This window comes from Dendronephthya gigantea, unplaced genomic scaffold, assembly GCF_004324835.1.
Source record: "Dendronephthya gigantea isolate DGI-Jeju-01 unplaced genomic scaffold, DenGig_1.0 000007F, whole genome shotgun sequence".
NCBI lineage: Eukaryota > Metazoa > Cnidaria > Anthozoa > Malacalcyonacea > Nephtheidae > Dendronephthya > Dendronephthya gigantea.
The window spans coordinates 3,185,397-3,209,676 of record NW_021163017.1 but is presented as its reverse complement, the minus strand read 5'-3'; the positions used below and the strand labels follow the sequence as shown (position 1 = coordinate 3,209,676).

The window sequence follows — 24,280 nt, the reverse complement described above, 5'->3', positions numbered from 1 at the left end:
GTTTATTCCTTCCAGTGCCACTGCATAAAGAATGATATCACACTCGTCAAAAATTAGCACGAAAATATTTACCCTGAAGCGGGTCTATTATTTACCAGTGCGAATAAATTTGTTTTTATCTATTTAAGAAATCCACAACATGACCAAACAGCCTGCATGGTCCAATATATAGTGATCTGGTTACCTCTTTGGACGAGATCTCGCCTTTTTCTCCTTGCATTGATTACCATATAATGGAAACGCCCTTATAGTAGCGAAATAAGTAAATAAATGTAATGCTTACAATTTCGTAGTCTCCTAACCATTTTACCATAGGCTTTATTTGTATTGTTTCATAAAGACTCGTTATACGCTAATACCTCAAAAAATTTCTCGTCTTGTTTAATGTCGTCCTTATAGGCGGGATCATGCAGCAAGCAAACGCAACATTAGCACGCATAATGTGTTTTTATGTATATACGCGATTCGCTAATATGTCTATACGTGATTATATATATGATTATGTTTATACGTGAGTCATTCTCAAATGTTACTTATATAATATTGTGAAACGTCTTTAAAATAGGATAAAGTTTATTGATCTTACTCTAAAGCCGCGTTTACACTAGAGGCCTTGATCTGGCCTGGAACACGTTCACAATACTGTCTTTCTTGTTAATAATTGACAAAATTTCGAACCAGATGCAAAACTCGCCTAAAAATACTATAGTATCATGCACTTATTAAGTTGAGAATAGATCAGGACTAATTAAAAGCCATTCACATCACAAAAATCGTGCTCCAGGGCAGCTCCAGGCCTGTTAGTCTGTTTTCAGCATTAAAAAAGCGAAGTGCATATAAATTGCCCTAAAAAAGTTTGGCCATGCGTATATATATATATATATATATATATATATATATATATATATATATCTATATATATATATATATATATATATACAGTCGTTACCAAAAAGGTTGTCATATTGAAATATATATAAATACGTAAATATCAGTCTCGTGATTTTACTGCATACGTTAATTTTATTGGAAATCCATGAAAATCTTTACTAAAAATTTCCTAAATATAATGGTAAGGTTAACAATATTGATAATAATAAAGAAACAAGACAAAAATGAGCGAAATAAACAATTTTTAATGTTCACGTGATTGGTATTTATATATATATATATATATTGATAGGGACAACGTTTTTGATAACGACTGTATATATATATATATATATATATATAATATATATATATATATAATATATATAATATATATATATATATATATATATATATATATTGTTGAACATATCCTCGTAATATTACTGGACAAATTTTGTATTTAACTACCGCCATTCAATTGAAAGGTAGTCAAGCATTTTATATATTACGTTCATAGGTATACTTCAGTTAAAATTGTCGTCGACAATTCTAAAATATAAGCACGAAGCGAATTATATGAATATTGCTTTAATTAACACATAGCATTGTATATTTCTGAAGCGCCCTTAAATTTGCCAGCTCGTACAACCTTTCGCAAATTTCTTGCAAAGTTGTAATTAACTTTGCAATGAAAATTTATATTAGACAACCTGTTTGCAAAATTCAGTGCAAAAACTACCTTTGATGCAAATTTGCTATCGTGCAAATCTTGCGAAGTAGTTTGCACGCGTGTAAACGATTTGCAAACCAAACTCAAATTGAAAGGCTTGCAGTCATATATGCACACATGCAAACCCGTGGCAAATTTTGTTATAAATTTACGACAAATTTGCACGCGTGCAAAACCCGTGGCAAATTTAGTTATAAATTTGCTCAAAATTTGCACGCATGGCAATTTAGTGCAAATCTAGATCCAAATTTGCACGCGAGCAAACTGGTATGCAAAATTGCCGCAAATCGGAAGGTTGCGTTTTACAAAAATACACGCGTGCAAAATTGAAGCAAACTTAGTCTTTTGATTTGCAACTAGTTTGAGTTTGAGTAAATTTATGCCAAATCCAACTTTTCGCCCCGTGATAGTTATTAATAATCGGGAAAATTATCCCAAAACATGGTGAATATTGACAGGAAGAAAAGGATATCGAATGGCGAAGCGACAGTTGATTTTGCCCCGTTATCCACAGAGTCATCTTTCGCATCACACAGCGATGCATCTTTACATTTTGTCAGATTTGAACAGCCTGTTCTCACGTTCAAGTCCGTTTGGTAAAACGAGGGAAGCTTACAACTCCACGAAAATCCTGTTGGTGCCAGATAAGCCTTAACTGAAACTACCTCGCTGAAAGAACAGAATCTGTAGCCAGCTGGGATTACGATATAGGAGTGAGTTTTCACAGTATACGTGTTCACCTTAATGCGTTCTGTTGTATGAGACACGCCGCCCGATAACGCTACCATTTTCCGCACAATCGTACCAATCTCTGTCTTCACTTCTACGGCAGTACGTACGGTGCGGCCGGAGAAACGATGAGTTTTGACTTCATAGACACATGTATGGTTGTGAAATTTTTCACCAGGGCAAGCGGAAGAGAAGGCTTCAACTGCGCAGCGAATTCCAGGCTTTGAAGGACCTTCGAGACTAGAACACATGTATATTTGTATATGAAGGTAGCCTGATACGAAGGTAACGCGGATTTGATTACCATCTTTCTTTGCGAATTTCCAACTATAGATACTACTGTACTTATCACAATATATTAGCACATCTCTCCGCGGTTCTTCAAGTGGTATTTGCTTATTGTGGACACCCAAGACGACCTGACGATTTGCGATCCGAATGTACTTGTACAGCAAACATTTTCTGACATTCACTGAACTATTTGTGGCCACCAGTTTACACACCTTATCATCTTTTGTGTATACCATTGTAGGAAGAATAAGCTGAACCGGCGCTAGAACAGGCAGAATATCGCGCAACGCCATCTCAACTACATTTTGAGATTTATTGCAATGACGATCACAAAAAAGCATAATTATAAGCAAACATCTCAAGTAACTAAGCAATATTAGCCAATTATCATGGAGAAAGAAGTCACATGATAGTCTAACTATATTGTTTTTAATTGTAGCTTCATCATCGCAGTATTAGAAGCCTTCCATTTGACGTGTAGTATTAAAAATTAACTAGTTCTTCATATTTATCTCTGTTTTTGTAAACATTATACTATTCCCAATTTTTTTTGTACTATTCACACGCCCCTCCTAGAAATCAACTCTTATTATAGTTGAGTGGGGCTAGCGTGTTTAAATAAAGTGATGTATGTATGTGTGTGTGTGCTTTGATGTCACTGATCTGATATATAGAAGGCAAAAGTGAAGCCGGAAGTGATCGGCCGCCACCCGATTTAAAGGCCTCACTTTCGTATAATTTAATATAGATTTATATATATACACATTGATTGATTGCATTTTGTGTAAAACATTTGTAAAACACAAAAACAGACTATTGTTTGGTTCACGCGAAGTTTTGAGCTGAATTAATATAATTTCCGACTCAACTCCCAAGATGAAATTCATTTCTGCAAAGTGAATTGGCTCGAGCATGCTGCCATGCTCTGCAATGATGTCATGGTTATATCATACTTGGAATTCCCCGCTTCTTCTTAGAAAACATTGTCATCCAATATCATGCGCTTATAGCAGGTACCTATAGCGTATTTACCTATTTACCGACCGAATCATTTGCATTTGCCATGCTCTTCAGACAGCAGTTGATAAAATTATGATGATTTGAAACGGCGAGAAGATGTTTCCATTGTATGTGACTGGTTTACCGGGTGAAATTACACTTGACGACTTGATTATATATTTTCAATCGGGAAAATCAGGCGGCGGTGATGTTGATTATGAAGCTTGCAAATTGGATGGCGACAAAGCAGTCATAGTGTTTGAGAAGAAGGAATGTGAGTAGTTTATTAATCTAATGTTAAAATCGCCCCTAGCTTGAATAATGTTTAGTAATCAAATTTTGTGAACACTGGACTGAAGAAACTGTGTTTGCTAAAGACTATACAGCTAGGGCCTACAAGTGCAGTATAAATAGTTTATAACGAAAGCGAAAGAAAGAAACTATTTCAATATATGTGCTTTTACCATAGTATGGAATTTTTATTAATAAAGGAAATAATGATGAAAGTTAATTTACGCTCTCATGCGGTTATATTTTAGTCACTTTAGGCGAGAAAAGATTACTTTCACTTTGTGAAGCATTTCGTGCTAAACGACTTCCACGAACCGGTCGGTCGTGCGTGGCATCAGTGAGTTTAGGAAATACAACGGCAACCGCAAGTTGAACGTGCTCATCTACATTGGCATTGATCCTTTTAGACAAAAGCAAATTTAAATTACGTGGCCTTTAACGTTGCACACTTCCGTAGTTGCTGAAACGGCATCGACACCAATTTCACGGTGCCACATAACGCAGCAACAGTTAATGTGTTCGATGTTGTTTGGAGCGTAGGCAATTTTGCTGATCGACCATATTTATAAAAGTTAATAACTGTTTCAGAGAAAGAGGAAAATTGAAGAGGCAAATCAAATCAAGTCGATACTAACTCGTATTTTCTATAGCGTGTGTGTGGGTAATTTATTCACAAAAAAAGACCTCATGATCAAGCTTGGGTAATGACTAATGACTAATGTTAAGTTGTTTATATCTTAATTTTTGCATTGCAGATTTGGAAAATGTTTTACAAAGAAATCACGAACTTGATGGCCATAAGTTACGAATATCTGCCGAAGATGATAAACGTAAGAAACCAGTTCCGAAGAGACGAACAAGAAAGAAGCCAGAAGGAAAGCCGGAAGAAAAGCCCAATGACAATCAGGTAGAAACGGAAACATCTAGAATGAAGTCACTAACATTAATTTGTCAGGGAACATTGTCAGAACCTGTTTTCAGAGGCGTAGCGTGGGCGGAGATTCCTGCCCTCCCCCTGGTGAAATTCTGGGTTCATATCCTGGGGCCATCCTTAGCTTGACAGTCGCGAGTTACTAGTAAATCAGGCAAAAATGAGCAGATTTCACGTACTTGCTTTTAGGAAAAGGTTTTTAATTTTCTACTAACTTCGAGAAGTATATATATAATTTTTTACTTGAATTCGGTAAAAATTCAATTGGGGCGTTTACAAAATCGCGTCAGTCTGACGCCATTTTTTGGCAACCCTGCACCCCTATTTGACGTTGCGTGACGTATACCAATATACTAGAAGTAACCAAAGCAAGTGCGTTCGATGGTCGATTATATAGATATCCTTGATGTGGATCTAAATCCTTAAGGCAATGCGTATTAAAGAAAGAAATTCTTCACGCTGAGAAATCCTTTAAGAAGTAAACGCGGTTTGTTTAATTAGGACACGGCACAAAACCCGGAAGTCGGAGCATACGCAAAAACACGAAAGCGAAGCAGATGTCACATCCAAAAATCCGAAATGAAATCTTCTTCGTCCAACGCAATAATACCCTCTCAATAATTACCTGACGCTAACTATACATATATCCCTTCTCCCCACTGATGTAATAATAGAGCTCCACATATACAAATTGGGAGATACTTCATGTCTGACTCGTTCATATCATTCCACCATTTTTCAACTATGCAGATTTGTTCGCGGGATGCAAAACAAACGAAAACTGTAGTGACAAGCACGACCTCGTACCCTGGGTCTTTTCTCTGTGCTCATTCTAGGGGGAATTAATCAGCAATGTTAATTAATTAGCAACGACAAATATTTTTCAATTTTGTCATCAACTAATTTTCACCTCGCGTCGCCTGACTTCACCCGAGACACTCCCTCTGTGGCACTCTCTAAAACATCCCCTACCCTTTAGAGCGTTACGTATCTTGTGAGTTGTATAGTAGATCTACAATAAACGCGGTAAGGAGGAAATGAAAGATCCGGTGGATTTTAGTGGATACATGCATGTTCATGCCCTGAAGAGGCCGAGATGAAAAATTAATACATAACATAATTACATATTCGCAAATGAAAAAAGACACGCTGATTTTATAAAATTCGTCGTTATTAATAATCTTTCTATAAGTTTGTTTACATTGTTAGTTTGTTTGTGTTCATTGCTGTAACCGCTATCGAATAGCAACGTATCGCGGGCTCATTGTCGAAAAATAGTTTCAAAATAGTCGAAAAATATTACATGGCTAAAATCCAACTACGCAAAATGAAGTAAAGAGTCAGGGGCCGGTTGTATCAAAGCCGGATACCGCTATCCGCCAGATAGTGATTTTTTCAACCGTTCTAAAACTGCTCGAAAAGCGATAAATTTTCAGCTTGGAAGCAAAATTTATAAAGAGGATCCTCAATTTAGGAATAATAAGATTTAATCAAAGTTTTGCCAAATAACTGGCGATTTTGAAGCGATTGAAAAAATCACTCTCCGGTGGATAGCGCTATCCGGCTTTCATACAACCGGCCCCAGGTGCTATATATAAGTATTGTCGACAAAGGTTGGCTGGTTCTAGAGGGCGCACTTTGGGTTATCCGTTATTTCTGCATGCATGTCTATAACTTATGTCACGTCATTGTGCCAACCACTACCAACCACTAGCCATACCGAAATTAGTCAAGGCTGTTTTAGTGACCCCGCCAAAGAGGATATTTTTGCTTATTATATGTGTATAGAGATTTATGCACAGCAGAATGATGAAATATAAATCGTATTTCACTGTGTAAATAAATTTCACGCAATTTGATTGGACGTACGATATTCTTCACACGTGAAAAATTGTCCTATGTCATTTTGGCTGCAATTTGTTTACATTTTCTTTCAAGATGGCGTCGAAATATAGGAGTGAGATTCAAAACATAATTCTCATATTCAAGATATTTTTACATTCAGCACATCTCAAATCTTTCGGAATTCGGAAAGAATGTCTAACTTCTATTGAACAAAATTACAAAGAAACTGAAGGGTAATAAATATGTTTTCATGCATAAAGTTTCGATTTTGTTGTTGTGTTTTTGTATATTAAAAGCGTGTCGTTGTCAAATTGATCTCTATACACATTTAATAAACAAATTACTTCACGGTTGGCTCGTTTGTACGATTTTTATCATGCACTCGTTGCGAAGGATCGCAAACTCACTCGTTCGCTGCGCTCACTCGTTCGTTTTGCGATGCTTCACAACTCGTGCATAAAAATCGTACGCACTCGCCAACCATGAAGTAATCTCTATATATACTATCATTGCTGATTTGTATGAATATTCTCGTGTAATTATCCCTTATTATTTCTGCGTATCACGTATTAACTCTTTTATTAAAGAATCAACCAGACGCTGAAAAAGCTCATCTTGGTGAAGTTCGAACTGTTATCGTAAGTGGCCTTTGCCCAGATTCAACAAACGAAACTGTGGAAATGTTTTTTGAAAGTAGTAGAAGGTCTTGTGGAGGGAAAATAGAGAAACTGGAAAGATTGGAACCAGGCGTTACTCATATTACTTTTACCAGTGCTGAAGGTGTTGATTTTATTTTTTTGAGTTTTAACTTGATTTTACCTAATACGATAATCCAAATTTCATCCGTGCAAGTAAATGGGGCTTAATTCTTATCTTCTTTAATAAACACACAGAACGAGCTCAGAAGTATGCTTAACATCTCCAACGAATCCGAGTCAAGTTTCGAATGAAGTCTAAGACAGTTTCCAAATTATTTATTGACATACACAGAAACCTTCAATGTACGTTACTTTTTTGTATCTTTTAGTTGCAGCACAAGTATTAAAGCAGGATAAACTGGAACTGGATGGGTATCTTTTACAACTAAAAGAAAAACAACCTGAGTTGGTTCTTCCTGTGGACAGGAAAAAGTTGTATGTTGAAAACATAAACCCGAATACGAGCGAAGACAGCTTGTGGAATTACATGGAAATAAGAGCAAAAGAGGATGTGTCTGATATACAGTTTGGTGATAATGGAAATGCTTTTGTAACATTCAAACGAGAACCAGGTAACATTGTCGATCACAAATTCAACCGCAGTTTAAATCATCTATGTTGTTTACCATAGATTATATAATTATAATTATTATTCATTTAAAAGAATTCACAGGCTCTGATCAGCTAAAAGCCATGTGTGAAATCGTCATGTCCAATGTGTGATAACGGTTTTCTTGCACGCTATTTAACAATTAGACAACGAGTCCGAGTTGTCTATGAGCGACGAACGCGAGTTGTCTAATTGTTTTAGTATACACCCTGTACCTAGATATGTTAATTTCGAGAAAATAATCGATACACCACAATTACACCGAAAAATAATTTAATTAATTCAATTTTATACGCTCGCGCGAGCGAATTTTTCCCAAACGTTCACCATCACGAAAAGACAATGGTTGAGTAGCCAATCAGAATGTAGGATTTGTAATAGACAATAGTCGGGTGTATACTAATAGCCATAGCGTGTGATAAATAGTCGTATTCCACGTTAGACGTCGCACGGATAATTTGTAATGCTCTGATACAGCCATATTTTGATTACTGCTCTTCTTTATGGGGAAACTGCTGTGGAGTTTTAAAAGACAAGCTTAAAAAATGTCAAAATTGCGCGTCTATAGGATAATTGCCGGGGAAAATTATGAAGTCAATTCGGCTGACGTTCTTGCATCTCTTGGGTGGTTAACTTTAGGGTAAAGACGAATACGTAATCAATCCATATTAATGTATAGAATTTTAATAAACAGTTATTAGTTTGTGATAACCACAAACTTCGGCTTGATAATTCTTCATATCATGTGAAAACCGAATTCAATAATTTTTATTAATATTCATTTTTTGTAAACTTACGTTCTGATTGGTCGATTTGTACCACGTGAGTGAATTTTACATAGCAACAACGCCACGGCAGTGCCGTTATAGGATTTATTGCACGATCAAAATGGCGGCAATAAACAAAAAATTTGCCGAACTTAGTTATGAAGAAATTAATGTAATTATAGATGAATCCACACCGAAAAATACTAAACAGGCTACCGGTTAGGGTGTTTTAGTATTTAAAGGTAAGCATGTGTTGTTTATTTAAGTTTTAAAATGATATAAAGTCTTTACGAGTTTACTCAAAATGAATATTAAAAGCATTAAAGCACTCTTTTTTTGTGTATTATCGGGTTTTACATGCACTCGTTCAAAAACAATGAACTCGAAGTTCAATACTGCACTCGGCTTCGCCTCGTGCAGTATTGAACTTCTCGTTCCTTGTTTGTGAACTCGTGCATGTAAAACCCGATAATGCACTCACAGAGTGCTTTAATCCTTAAATAATATTAATATGATTATAATATATACACCGTAAGTATAATATAATTATAATATAGAAATACGACACGATTTCATACGTAGTTGAAACTTTCTTCGTTCATACGCTATTGTTGATTTGTGAGGAAGAAAAGGAAATTTCTGGGTAACTTTTACCTCTAATTTTAGTAAACCGAATAGTCTAACATAAATCAAACTAATTTTTTGATAACATATTTTGTATATTTTTTATATGTTTTTAACATAGTATGACGTCATGTAAAACATTACTTTGGGGTTTAACGGTTTTTCTAAATGTGTCTTTTTCATATTTCGCAGATATGAAGAAAGTGTATGACTACAAGAAGAAATTGGAAGGAGCTGTATTAAAGATTTCCAATCCTCCAGTATGTAACAGCGTTTTAGTAACAGGACTCTCTAAGAAGACAACAAAACAAGGAATTGAGATGTACTTTGAGAATGAACGAAATGGTGGAGGCAAAATATATGGGGATATTATATATCAAAAAGATAAAGGAATAGCAGTCGTCTCATTCTGTGACCCAAATGGTAAAATTACATCTCATAATTTGTTTCATACCCTTTCCTATAATTATTGCTATATATGCCGAGTGTCATAAAAATTAAGATATCACCTAAAAATAAAAGAGCCTTTAAAAGGGGATCACATTTTAAGATCGAGCGGTGGAAGAGGAACGATTTATATTCCGTAAGAGCTAGCTGAGTTGTGAGTTTTTGAGCTAACGGTTATTGAGTAAATAAATTTTAGTTAATTCTTTTTTCGCTGTTAGGATGCATTTCATCTGAATTTGGGCTCGAGTTCGCTATATCATTCTGCAAAGACACAAACCACGAATGAATGACGATTACACCATGGTTTTTGTCTTCGAAAAGGGTTTTCTTTCAATAATGTGCAAATTTGAAGTTTGACAAAACGATGTTTGTTTGAAGTTATTCCCTAGTTAGGAAGATTTTGCATTGTTTAAATGTTTTTTTAAGCATCAGTTTTAAGGTTAATTAGTAAGCCTTGAGAGTCCAGAACATTCCTGCCTTGTAAAATTGTGCTTCTGGTCTGGTACATTTGCTCTGCGTTTATATTCTTTTTTTTCTTCTTGCAGTCGTCAGGAGTTTAATCGACAAAAGGCACAAACTAGATCAATCTCTCCTGACATTACGTCAACACCATCAATTCATGGAAACAATAACAGAAATAACCACTAGGGTGGTAAAGTTAGATGCACGTGTATTGGATCATGCTGTCAGGAATTTTGAGAAGGAACTTCTTGATCTGTTTGGGGCTAAAATACTCGAAAGTTTGAAAGAAAATAACGAAGAGATGACCTTGCCAAGCGAAGCAGCAAATGAAATGGAAAAATACATGGCCGAATTTTCAGTCGAAAAAGTAAAAATAAGTAAAAAGTTGTTAGATGATTCCAGGAATGAGCTGGAAGATATGATAACAAAGACGAAACAAGCCAACATTAGTGTCGTAACAAATGAAGAACAACTACGAATAGAGCTTGTTGGAAAGAAAGCTGACGTAAAGAACACTCGTGGTGAATTTCGGGGTGCAATTGCCAAAATGGAGAAGGGGTTAAATATTGTTACCGAGGAGATTCCTAATGTACCCAAGACAAAGTTTGCTTTACTCTCCCTTCACGGTGCCATCGAAATGTTGGAAAAAGATTTTCATGTGCAAGTAGTGATTGAGCAACGAAAGAATGCAATTTTATTGAAAGGAACTGGAAAACATGTTTCCCATGCTAAAATGGAAGTGTTACAGAAATGTTCTCAGATAATAGAAGAAACTGTTGATCTCAACAAAAATGAAAAACGTTTTCTTGAACAAGGGGGACTCGATTTAATAAATGACTGTATGAAACAAATGAGATTGAAAGGAATGATTTCTCTCAGCCAGGTAAAGGGTAACAAAGCTAAGATTCTCGTTTTCGATGGCGCTAAAGTTGCAGATGTTGAATCGCACTTGAAAATCAATATGTATCAAAAACAGTATACGCTTGATGAAGACAGTCGCACTCTACTCAACAGTAACAAATGGGAAGAATTTTGTAGAAACGTTATGACTGGTACCTCAGTTATGATATTCACAAATCAAAAGTCAGCTGAAATTTCATTAATTGGAAAGAAACCCGAGGTGGAGCAATCTTATAATAGTTTGGAAGAATTCATGAAGCGCAATACCATCGTGAAAGAAAGTGTTGATTTAGAAGAGGGATATTTGGGATACTTAACGGAGTACTGTGAAGAACATATTCGGGCGATCGAAAAAGAGTTGGAAGAGCATTCTGTAAGGGTAAATTTTGTAGAAGATGCTGAAACGGTAATAATAAATGGTACCAAGGAGGGCGTTAAAAAAGCTAGGAAGCAGTTGCATGATATTGTGTCGACTATAGCCAAAGATACAATCTTTTTTGACAAACTGAGAAGCCAAAAATACCTGAAATCCGAGGAAGGGAAAATTTTAATCGAGGGAGTGGAAGCGAAGAATAAATGCTTGATCCGACTGACAGAAGATAATGGAAGAATATCTACGACAATTTCCTCGACTAGATCGAAGCCACAACCAGGCAAACGAACTTCGAAATTGCTGTGCAGCTATGAAACTCAAGAAAAAATCTCACTAAAAGTTTACAAAGACGATATTACGGCCCATCGCTGTGACGTCATCGTCAATGCAGCTAATGGCGACCTCAAACATATTGGTGGAGTGGCAAAGAGTATTTTAGATGCCGGAGGAAGAGAGATACAAGACGAATGCGACGAAAACGTCAAAGAAAATGGAAAGCTTTTTGACGGAGAATGTTTCAGTGGAAGTCCAGGAAAATTGCCTTGTAAAGTTCTGGTCCATGCTGTCGGCCCTCGTTGGGATTCAAACAATCGGAAGAAGACACGCAAATTGTTGAGTGTTACCTGCACGAAAGCCCTCGAAGAAGCGATGCAATACCAATCAATTGCAATTCCTGCAATCGGAAGTGGTATTTTTGGTGTACCGAAAGATGTTTGCGCCGAAGTCATGATCGAAGCCGCCGAGGAATTTGGTAGGAAATACGACAATTCTAGTTTGAGAGAGATTCACTTTGTCAACAATGATGATGAGAGTGGGCACGTTTTTGTCAAGAAATTTCGCGAGAAATTTCGTGGACGACCATCGTTCATGGATAATGAGGGGAATGGTAACAGAAGAAGAGCTCGCCCTTCGGTGCAACCGCGTTTCCGAGGAACCCAGCCCCCAAAAAGAACACAGGAAGCATATCCTACAGAAGATGTTTCACGAAGACGAAAGCCAGATGATTTGATTATTACGAAGCAGAACATGAAAATTTCAGTAGTTGTTGGTGACTTGTCAACATACAAGGTAATGCCGGTTACTGCATGCTAGCTATATTATATAAAAAGGATAAATTAATATTAGTCAGATAGTCGACATTTGTCCTATAACACCTTCTGGCTTGTAGTCGATTTCCACTCGAAAGACCCTTCAATCGATTAGAAATTATACATCAAGTAACCACTTCCATAGTACGCGTGAGGTCAATTTTATGTCTGACTTTATTATTAACGCGATAAAATTAGTCGATGCTGATTAGTTGAGAGGAGTACAGTTATAACGATTTTGTTCGTACAATAAGGGATTAAATACTGATGTCTAATCACTTGAACCGTTAATGTCTTTTTTCTGCTTAACTTGTTATATAGGCCGACGTGCTTGTCAACACAACGGGAGAGAATCTTAAGCTTGATTCTAATCCTTGTGGTAAAGCTCTGAGCAACGAGGCGGGTCCAACACTGCAAGCCGAATGTAGCAGGATTGGAAGTTTAAAGGTCGGTCAGGTGGCTGTCACAACAGGAGGGAATTTGCTTTGTGATGAGGTGTATCATGTTGTGTGTGTCCAGTGGAGCGGAGGACAAGGAGAACAGGTATGCTACTATACTTTCTACAAAACAAAACAAAACATTGCTTATCATATCGTTGGCATACCTTTCATAGCTCTTGGCTTGAAATGTATTCAGAAAGCAATTTGACTGAACTTGTAGGTTAGGTTAGAAAAAAGGTTTTCCAGACCGAAAGAATCTGTTAAAGACTTCGCTCTAGCTATCGCAGCTATTTCGGTCACCTACACTTCTCTAGTGATGATTCAGTGATGATTTTCCCGTTCACGAGCAAAAGTTTGCTTTTTAGGTGTTGAGGGCGATTATAAAAGACTGTTTGAAAAAATGTAACTCAAATGGAAAGACGTCCATTGCTTTTCCGCCATTGGAACAGGAATATTAGGTTTCCCACATGATGTTGCGGCAAAGATATTTTTCGAAGAAGCGAAAGGGTTTGGGACCAAGTTTCCGAACAGCAGCGTAAAGGAAGTCAGCTTTGTCGTTTACAGTCAAGATGCCAAGTCGATTCAAGCGTTTAAGAATCAATTGCAGCAGCAACCAGAATCGAGCACAAACGAAGGTGTCAAAAGTGAGCCAGCTGTTAAGTCGCAAGATAGATGGAGGAAAAAACCAAGCACTCCACACGAAACAAAAGATAGTGTTTTGTGCGTTGAGGTTGGTAATGGTAAAAAAGTAGACATCGTGAGAGGGGACATAACGAAGGAAACAACTGATGTCATTGCCCACTTAACTAACCCCGGGCTGGTTTTCCATAGTGGAGTGGCAAACGCTCTATCCAGGGCAGGAGGAGGGGACATAGAGGGAGAATGCGAAGAAAAGGCCAGATCAGCAAAACCTTCCATAACAACTACCGTTCTAACAACTGCAGGACGATTGAATGCAAAATATATTGCTCACATGGTTGCTTCTAGTGACCCCAGTTCAAACGAAATTGAAAAGTGCATAACAAATTGTCTGAAAGAAGTTACAGATAAAGAGTGCGAAAGTATTTCATTTCCTGCGGTTGGAACGGGCTCCCTGAAGCGAAATCCTGAGAAAGCCGCGACAACAATTTTTTCATCCATCGTACGCTTTCTGCAGTCAAGTTCTGGATCAGTCAAAAATGTCCGCATTGTTGTGAAGGATGACGAACTGGTCACGGCTTTTCAAGCGTCAATAAAGGCTTTCAGTGAAGGTGAAGAACCTGGAATGTTTAGAAAGTTCGCAAACCTTTTCTGGAAAACCGAAGCACCAACTTTAAACGTAAAAGAGAATTATATCCCTGAAGCTACGACAAAACTCTTTTTAGTTATCTACGCGAAGAATGAAGCCACTGTCAAGAAAGTAAAAGAAAAAATCCTGAATGTTCTCGAATCTCACAAGAAGAAGGATAAATTAGAGAACCCCAACATTGAAAATTTGTCCAGTCAGCAAATGAGAGCAATTGAACATTTGTGTAGAATGAACGATCTTGAAGTTGATATTCAAAAAGAACTGGGTCGCATTGTCGTTGTTGGTCACAGTGAGGATGTTACCAAAACGTTTAGCGAAATTTCTAATATGTTTAAAGAAATTGAAGAAGCTGAAAGAGAAAAGGAGAAGGCTGCCTTGCATGCTGACTTTGCTGAGATAGTTTCCCAAGGCGTGCAGTGGTTTTACGAAAATCCAACAGATGGCAGCCACGAAGATTACGATAAGCTTACAAACGCTTCCATCGAGAAAGCCTACATCAGAAAAGAAAAATCAGTTATCTTCAGTTTGTTGAATGAAAGATGTGAAATTGTATTTGATAAGATGGAGGAGACCAATTTAGACACAAACCAGAAGATAAAGGTGATCAGAAAAGATCTTAAAGGTAAACTTAGCCTATACATTTTTGTGAAATTTTCAGGGTCCATAGGATTTTTTTAGTATGGGAGGAGCTTTTTAATTTCACATTTTGTCGACTGAAAATAAAATTTGCCGACTTGTTGACGGGGTTCTCCGTCTGGTTGTCATATAAACATGTTCCCCGTTCATGTTAGTCCAAACATGAGAGGTCCTTGTGACCAACGCACAGAGGGTATACGTACGCTAAATTGCTAAATCGGTAGTATTGGTAAATTTGATCAAATTGTCTCTTAATTATTGTTTTCAGCTGAATCTGTGTCTATTCCTGACTATTGGGATCCTCAGCCACGGGATGCGAATGGTAAAGAATTGGCCGTACATCTTGTTACCCTGAACCCTAACGATCCAAAACAGAAAGACGAGCACAAGAAGATCTCTGATCATTTTAATCAAACAGCAGGAAATCAACGAATTCAACAGATCCAGCGAATCCAAAATCCATCGTTGTTTAAGCTGTATCTTATAATGAAAGAAAGTTTAGACCAAAAAGGCGGAAGTAATGAGAAGTTCTTGTTCCATGGTACGGCTGGCGACAAGTTAAGCGAAATTAACGCGAAAGGTCTGAATAGGAGCTTCGCTGGAAATATCAATGGTAAGAAATACAACTAATTTAATTAAAGTTGTCCTCAAGTAAAAAGTAAGTAAAACCCAAGACAGTATAACTCGATCGACCTCTACGACCGAAAAGCACGTAGGGCCTCAATTTTTTCTGTTATGTGATTTTTTGATCGTGCAACCAAATGTTGTAACAAAGCAGGGACAATATAAACGGATTTTAAGCAAGTCCAGTTAGGTCGTCGAGATTCTAGTTTAAAGTTTCAAGTCAGAGCAGAGGGCTTTTACTTAAAACGTCGAAGTCCTCTTTATATTTTTAGCACACTACTAAGCACCTTTCATGAATCTGACTCAGTGCTGGTTTCCATGCAGTCAGAAAATTATCGTGCAGACCAGATTGGACAGTATGGTTTCCTTTTTGCTTAAGACAATTAGTTTTGGTTGAAAACACATTGATAAAACAAACTTTTCTGTCCGATACGGTCCGGAGGAAAATTTTCCTGACTGCATGGAAACCAGCCTTCACGCATTTTCCACTGACTGATCTGATACTGACCTGATATATATGTACTTCAACGACAACTTGTACTTCAACGACAACTTCAGCATTTTAAAACAGCCTAGATACGATTATATAAAATATGGAAAAAAGAGATCAGTTACTTTATTTTTTTTTCGGTCCGAGTTCATATTTTGGCGTTTCCTTGCAATCTGATTTGCTACGCGAGCGGTCCATATGAGGCCGAACAGACCACGCGAGATTTAAAAGCACAGAGCCAACGCTAAAATATGAATTCGGTCCGCAAGAAAAAAATAAATCTTTTATTTACCTGTTTAGTCGGTCCGTATAGGGAAATATTTCCCTCGGTCTCAAAAACGTTCCTCAGCCTTCGCCCTAGCTTGGGCTGTTTTTGAGACATTGGAAAATATTTCCCTATTTAATATACGGACCTCCAATCTGGTAAATGACTATATATATATATATATATATATATATATATATATATATATATATATATATATATATATATATATATATATATATATATATATATATGTTTACTTGGAGTTGTATCTGGTTTAAAACAATTTATTAAAAAGATTCTAGATTAAAAAGTACTAATCTAGAATCTTTTTAATAAATTGTTTTAAACCAGATACAACTCCAAGTAAACATGTTTTCAACTGGTTGCCTAAACAGCATATATATTATAATTATATATATATATTTATATATATATATATATATATTAATTATATATATATATATATATATATTATAATATATATATATATATATGTAATATATATATATATAAAAAACTTCTCAGAATGAATATATATATATATATATATAACTTCTCAGAATGAATGCTATATTATTACAGTGCGATACTCAGAAGTCTCGGCAATGATACAGTATTACTCCACAATATTACTCCACAATATCAGTTACCCTGTGATAGGTTTCCTTTCAGCTAGTTAGAACAGGTTTTGAAAATTTGAAAGCGCGCAATCGCGGGTGACCGTTTCTAATATTTTGAACAACTTGGCAATCAAAATTGCAATATTAGTCTGAGACAATATCACAGTGTTGTTCAGAAGAGAACATCCGGTTTGACTGTAAATTGTAATGAAATTATCTTTTAAAACCACAAACAACAAGTATACGATTTCTTTGTTCGTTCATATAGGTATGAACTACGATTTACTTCGGCCCAGCGCTATACAAGTATTTAAATAATAACAACTAGAGATGTAGACCGTCTGAAATTTACCTATATTGTGGGATAATTTAAAGTTGTAGTATATGTTATCCACAGGTTTCTTTACGAATGGTGTATTATTTAAATCGAAAGCTCGAAAAAAAATTGACTTTTCGTCCAATACAAGTTTCCAGACTGACCTATACAAGTGCCCTAACCCAGTGTTATAAAATGCGACCTATAATACCCGACCGAATAATTTATGATCTAGCACCACAAATCTGCGTTTATAATCAGTCCCAAAAATGCACTTTAGGAGTCGCTTTTGGTAGAGGTGTTTACTTTGCAAGAGACGCTCAAATGTCCGCCGGATATGCTCCGCAACATGCGTCGACTGGTCAAAGATATATGTATTACACACGAGCTGCAGTCGGGCAATACGCCGTGGGTAACTCAAGCATGGTGGTACCACCAAAGAAATCAGGCAATGATTCCTACGATTCTGTTGTCAACAACGTAACAACTCCAACAATCTTTGTCTTGTTTTATGATAATCAGTATTACCCAGAATATTTGATCACCTTTGTTTAAAGTGCATGATGTTTAATTTGTATTATTCATGCGGTATTGTCCAAAATATTTTTAAATCAATTTTTTATAATAAATAAGAAAGAGTTCGAGATTGACGTGTGTCATTTGTGACGAAAAGTATAGCCTACTAACACCGGCACTCTTCAACCCCTGTATCTTGAGTCACGCGGTATTGCCTATTGCAATTGGTATAGGCACGACGTGCCAAGGGTCCTAAAGGCAGATTTCCACGAGTTGCATGCTTAAAAGCCTAGATCTAGTCGGTCGTTCAACAGCTAATACAATTACAATGCTAATACAATCTCCAATGACGTCGACCAATTTTTATGAGTTTAAATATTACCCTAAATGGGGTGTATACGATTTAATAAGTATGCACATGTTATAGAGCAATAAAGAAAATCGTAAACGTCATAAGTTAATCAAACATCATTTATCTCGAACTTTTTCTTATCGTGATTATTGATTTTGTAATTATGGTTTTTCGTTATCTTATATATCACATAATTATTAGCATTTATGGATTTTAGAATAGGGGGCCATGCACCGTATAGCTGGCAAGTAATTTTCAAAGGACTGTTTCAGCTGGCCAGACTATTGGCAGTTTTATTCTTCTCTGGAAATACCATTCTGCCGTTTATGCCGGTCAAACACAAAACTTAGGGAGTCGTTTGATAGTCCTCTCGAAATTACTGTTGTTTGTTGCAAACCTATCACTTAAACGCACTTGATTTTTATCGGTTGATTTAGTATTATTAGTGTAATCATATAGTATAATAATTTGATATATTGGGTATATGGACGTAGCTAAATGTCACAGGCTGCAGGAAGGGGTCGTTTTGCTGTTCTAAGTTTAATTTACTATGGCAGAGTTTTCAGCAAAAATGCATAGAATTGCAATATTTTACTTATGTTAAAATGAATGTACCGAACAGCAGCTATCCTTGAGAGAAACGACGGTGCAAACACGAGTTTGGCATTTGCTTTCTTTATATTTATAATTCTATTCACAATACAGCTTGCATGAGGAAAAGTTGACTCACTGCATGGCGCATGCTAAGTTTTAGTTCACATCATTTCCGGGCATCACATCATCGGGCAAAAGTATAGGTTTATCTGGGAACAGACAGTTGCATATTCAGGTGCGAAATTATATCGTGCTGGTGAAATTAATTTGCGAAAGGTCGGAGTTAAAATCGTGCTAGAAACAATCTTCTGTTTCGACAGCATGCACAATATTCTGGACGTACGCAGACTCGTTCCCAGTCGCCCTTGTCTTTGATCGATTGTGTTGAAAAATGGTTTAAATTTGACGCAATGACCGCTATTTTCCTGAGTCTGTGACTTGTTTTACATATATTGTGTCGTCATTAATAAATTGTTTCATAACGTATCATATTGTATTTATTTTACTTATTTCTATACTCTAGAAGCCCTACACGCCTGTATTGAAAAAGCTCACTAACAGATTTGGGGTAAAAATTTTAATATCAAGCTCTTATTTGGGTGGAAATATCGTCATAGAAATGCTGAGGACTATAGGCTGAGATATTTTAGACTACACGCGTTAAACATATAAGCCACATTAACACCACAATCCATTTATTAACACAGCACGGCTAAAGTGGGTATCCGGCCTTTGTTTCGGTAGCCCGAGCACTAATAAATGGGTACCCATTTCAGCCGTGCCGTGCCACTAAATTGAATGTAGTGTGAATAGAGTTTTAACTCAAGAGTGTTCACTTACTTTTGATTCAAGCTTTTACTCCTTGACTTTTTAATGGCTTAAAAATAAATGGAAAATAAAACTGCAAAATATATACCTTGCGGGTTGCCTTTTGAAAGCAAGACCTCAAGGAAATATAGTAATAAAAGTGGACTCCGTCAGAGCGGTCTTTTTTATTGTTACGAAAAAGACGATACCGGGTGAGGCACTTATTGGAGGAATAATCACTTACAATAACACTTTCGAACATTGAAATTATGCATATTTTCGACAATTGAAATTACGCAATCTTGAAGGATGGGGGGAAGGGCTCCAACACGCTTCAGGTGCAAGTGACGCGCATGTGAGCACATCCCAAACAAAAATACATAAACAGCATGCATGGTGGAAATAAAACAGTCACACATCGATGGGAACGAAATGATTATATAATTTACGTTCTTTTGTATTACTACTGGTTGATTACATTGATTGCGCAAAAAATTAAGCTTCGCGTTTTAAGCCAGAAGATGAACTACTTAACTAATAACTGCATTATCTTTCATTCACTATACTACGAGATCAGTTGTTTAAAAGAAAGCTGACATAATTGTAGATGAACCCAAATGTTCAAATCAAACTTCCCAACTCTTACACCATCATAAACATGCTGATCTTTTCGGGACAAACAGAAGTTTGAATTTTTTAATTCAGTTTAACATAAAAGGCCTTGCAAATATAGATACCAAAATCCGCGATTTAATACAGATTAAACTCGTGAAGGATTATAGCGCCCATCAAGTTTCAAACAACCGACCTGCAGATTCGCCGTTCGCCCAACATTTGCCTTTAATGTATTATATGATATATTTTCACTATTATTTTTAATTGTCATTTAAGTCATTACATTTGACGTGATATAATTATGGTAATGCCCTATATACAGGGTGTATAAAAAAAATGTCCCAAATGTAAAAATTCCGTTTTTCAGGATATTTTGCAGAATTTGGCAAATTTTTGTGTTCCTAGAGATAGTTAAGACTTATCTGGTATACCTAGGCGAAGTTTGGTTTTTCAGTAACAAAATTATGTTACCGGGGGGGTGTTCCTTTCCACTGGTATTGAGAGGGCTTGCGCGCGAAAATGTGAAGCTGAAATTGAGATATTATTTAGCTGTCTAAAAGCAGGAAAGCTTTTTAATAAACTGTCAAAGTTTCAGGAAAAATAATGCAAACTGGGAGCAACGCGCGACCCCTAAAGGTGACAAATATTTCATTACGCGCAGTGGATGAAATGCATCGTTGATTTTAGCGTGACCGATCTCATACAAGGTGGGCAAATGAATAAATTAAAGCGAGAAACTGAACACAAAAACAAAGCGATTTATTCGTGATGTTAATCCTCAGCATGTCCACCATTTCATTCTAAGCAAACTGCGGCTTGTCTGAGCATACTAAACACTGAACAGCGAACCATTTGTCTGTCCATTCGCCTAGATTTGCCGGTGGTAGCGTAGGCGATTTGCAGGAAAGAATTTCGAACGAAATGGATAATTTGAGGCAGGACAGACAAATGTGGTTCGCCGTTCAGTGTTTACCATGCTCAGACGAGCCGCAGTTTGCTTAGAAAGAAATGGTAGAAATGTTGAGGATTAACATCAAGAATAAAAATCTTGTTATTAAATCGCTTCGTCTTCTTGTTCAAGTTCTCGCTTTAATTTATTTATTTGCACAGCCTTGCATGAGATCGGTCACGCTAAAATCAATTAGGGGTCGCGCGTTGCTCCCAGTTTGCATTATTTTTCCTGAAACTTTGACAGTTTATTAAAAAGCTTTCCTACTTTTAGACAGCTAAATAATATCTCAATTCCAGCTTCACATTTTCGCGCGCAAGCCCTCTCAATATCAGTGAAAAGGAACCACCCCCCCGGTAACATAATTTTGTAAATGAAAAACCAAACTTGGCCTAGCTATACCAGATAAGTCTTAACTATCTCTAGGAACACAAAAAATTGCCAAATTCTGCAAAATATCCTGAAAAACGGAAATTTTACATTTGGGACATTTTTTTTGATACACCCTGTATATGCCCTATATATATTTGGGCGCGCTAAATTTACGGTAATTAACTAATTAACTTTCACAGGATTCGTGCAAGTCAGGAAGAGGTACAGGAAACACTGAATTCGAGGAATTTTTTAAATAGAAAATAGCGCTGGTTTCAGACTGCGGCATTTATTGACAAACTTATCTAGTGCAGATTTTAATGAAAACCCACCATGCCATATACGTGCCCAATATTCTAATGAATAGCAATATATTTGCCAGTATCCAAATCTATTATAAAATAACATGTATATGACGTGTATTCTGATCGGAGAAGCCTGCGTTTGGATCAGCCATCCAAAAACGGTTATTTAATTCGATTATGGAAATCAAACTTACCACTACATTGTTGTTATTTTATGAAAGACTCGCCTTCGCCTCGTGTTTCGCGCGCTTTATTACTCTCGCAACATTTCCGCGCGTGTTTAGATCAGGCCATCCAAACACGGAAACCATCCAGTGTTGAGTTTTTAGTGATGAAAAAAGAATTCAAGTGCTTTTCATGATACCTCTTTATGAGCTGAAGGACCACCATGAAGCATATTCATATATCCGAAGACTATCAATTTCTGTACGAATCCTGTATCTTTTGCGAGTGATCCGAAAATAAAGGTTGGTCATAAAGTAACTCGCTTATTTTTTGAGAGCAGAGGGTACATTTTTTCTCGCAGACAAAAATTTCAAAATTGATTCATTAAGAATGGCTTCTCGAAAAGCTTGCAATATCGCTATTGTTTGTGCATGTAAAAGCCGATGATTGGAGGAAGAAAAAAGGCTTTATGGTTTAACAACAGCACAGAAAGATTCAGTAATAACCACAATGAACTGTGAAAGTGAAAATTCAAAAAACGTTATGTGATGTAAATGAGACGTAGAAAATTTAACAAGCAGAAATTCACGATACCCAAAGAAAAATAATTACCAACGATTAAAAGGAAATCAAGGAAAATGCGACAACGGAAAAAATTATTGGCGTATCAGACAAATATGTTTCAACCAGAATTAACTAACTGGAAAAATATTATATCCTATTATATATATACTTTAATGCCTAATAACTGGTTGTGTAATTGTGGCTACAATGTTAGAACTAGCACTGGGAGGAAGTGAATTAAAATAACATTTTTCATCATTACGTGAGAATGAAATTTCCTTATAGTGGGTAAATAATAGCAGACAGAATAAAAACAAAACAAAATAAACATATATAACTCCATAGTCGATTTAAAAAAAAAAAGACATTTGTTTTCAAAACTTATGTGAAGGCCACCAAAATGACCTGAGAAAAGTTTGCCCATAAAACCCTTGTTGTTTGACAGAAAATACGACAGACAGCAAAACACAGTAAGAAACATCTAAGAAACTTCACTCTGAAGGGTGAAAGACATTGAGAAAATCAAATAAAATGACTAGAAATGTGAAAAAGCTCACAAAATTGAAGCAGTACATAAAAATTAAAGCATTTTGGGTAAAGTTAACGTCAATCAGTTACTTTATGACCAGTTGCTTATATCACTCTTGAAACAGCTCAAATAAGCTTCTAGCTTTATATATATTCGCTAGCGTTGCTATTATTAAGCTGACGATGTTTTATTCTATTTTATGGTAATCTTATATACAAATCATGCGAAAGAAACAAATGGGTATTTTACAAAGAAATTTCTAATTTGATCATTTTTCACAGCAATAACACTGACCTTTTAACTTACCGACTATATAGTTTCTCAGAAACTCCAGCTCTTTTGATAACTCCTGCACCAGGGCTTTTAACTCTTCATTTTCCTGTTTAAGCTGATTTTCCTGTTCATTCAAACGAACTTCTCTCGACGGTCCACGGACACGAGTTGTTCTGCCACGGGGTGGTGCCACGTGAAGCCCTTCTTCATTTACAGATGAAGCATCACCAGAAGCCACAGGATGCCCTTCTTCAACCGCAGATGAAGTCTCATCAAAAGATGCGGGAAGTCCTTCTTCAACCGCGGATAACGTCTCACCAGAAGGTACGGGAAGTCTTTCACATGAAGCTACATCTCTAGAGCAACAGGGTTGTTGTTCCATTCTCTTTTTAGACACAGGGACAACAGCTTCGATACGTTCGCTGTCCTTTTCAAATGGCCTTTTTCTACTGTCAGGATTCACAATGGTGGTATCGTGGCTACCGACAAGGGGAGGGGATATTTCAGCACTGGTGTACGACTGGCTGGGAAGAGGGATGGTATTGTTTTTAAGAATGGACTCTGTGGCAGGATGATCAGCACTGCAATCACTATTACGCTGAACTGTCGGTCCAAAGAATTCAACTGCCGTATCGAACTGAATGTTGCGGGGTAAATTACCCACAAACACGCTTGAATTAGAGGTGCCCACGAGTATTCCGGAAGGAATGTCTAGGGTTACATTAGGTACTGTAGTGGTTAAAGCAAGTTTCTTGATTGGTTGGAAAGTTCCTGTGTTGGGTTCTGAGACCAAATTGTCAGTTGTGGGCTCAGTGTTAAAAGAGTTCATATTTGACTCTGCTGACATTGTTGTCAGATTCATAAATTTTTCATGGAAGACTTGATCCGGTTCTTCCAAC

The 24,280-nt window shown here is 36.6% G+C and overlaps 1 protein-coding gene across 1 annotated transcript; it reads left to right on the top strand.

Annotated features, from left to right (window-relative positions):
• Positions 1-3,617: 3,617 nt before the first annotated feature.
• LOC114516923 (protein mono-ADP-ribosyltransferase PARP14-like) lies at positions 3,618-19,364 on the top strand. Its single transcript, XM_028536540.1, is given in 11 exon segments — positions 3,618-3,896; positions 4,669-4,820; positions 7,277-7,469; positions 7,717-7,959; positions 9,581-9,811; positions 10,381-12,638; positions 12,980-13,201; positions 13,464-13,548; positions 13,551-15,008; positions 15,291-15,635; positions 17,621-19,364. Coding segments are annotated over 11 exon segments (5,619 nt in total). The 5' UTR covers positions 3,618-3,739; the 3' UTR covers positions 17,896-19,364.
• The last annotated feature ends 4,916 nt before the right edge of the window (positions 19,365-24,280 follow it).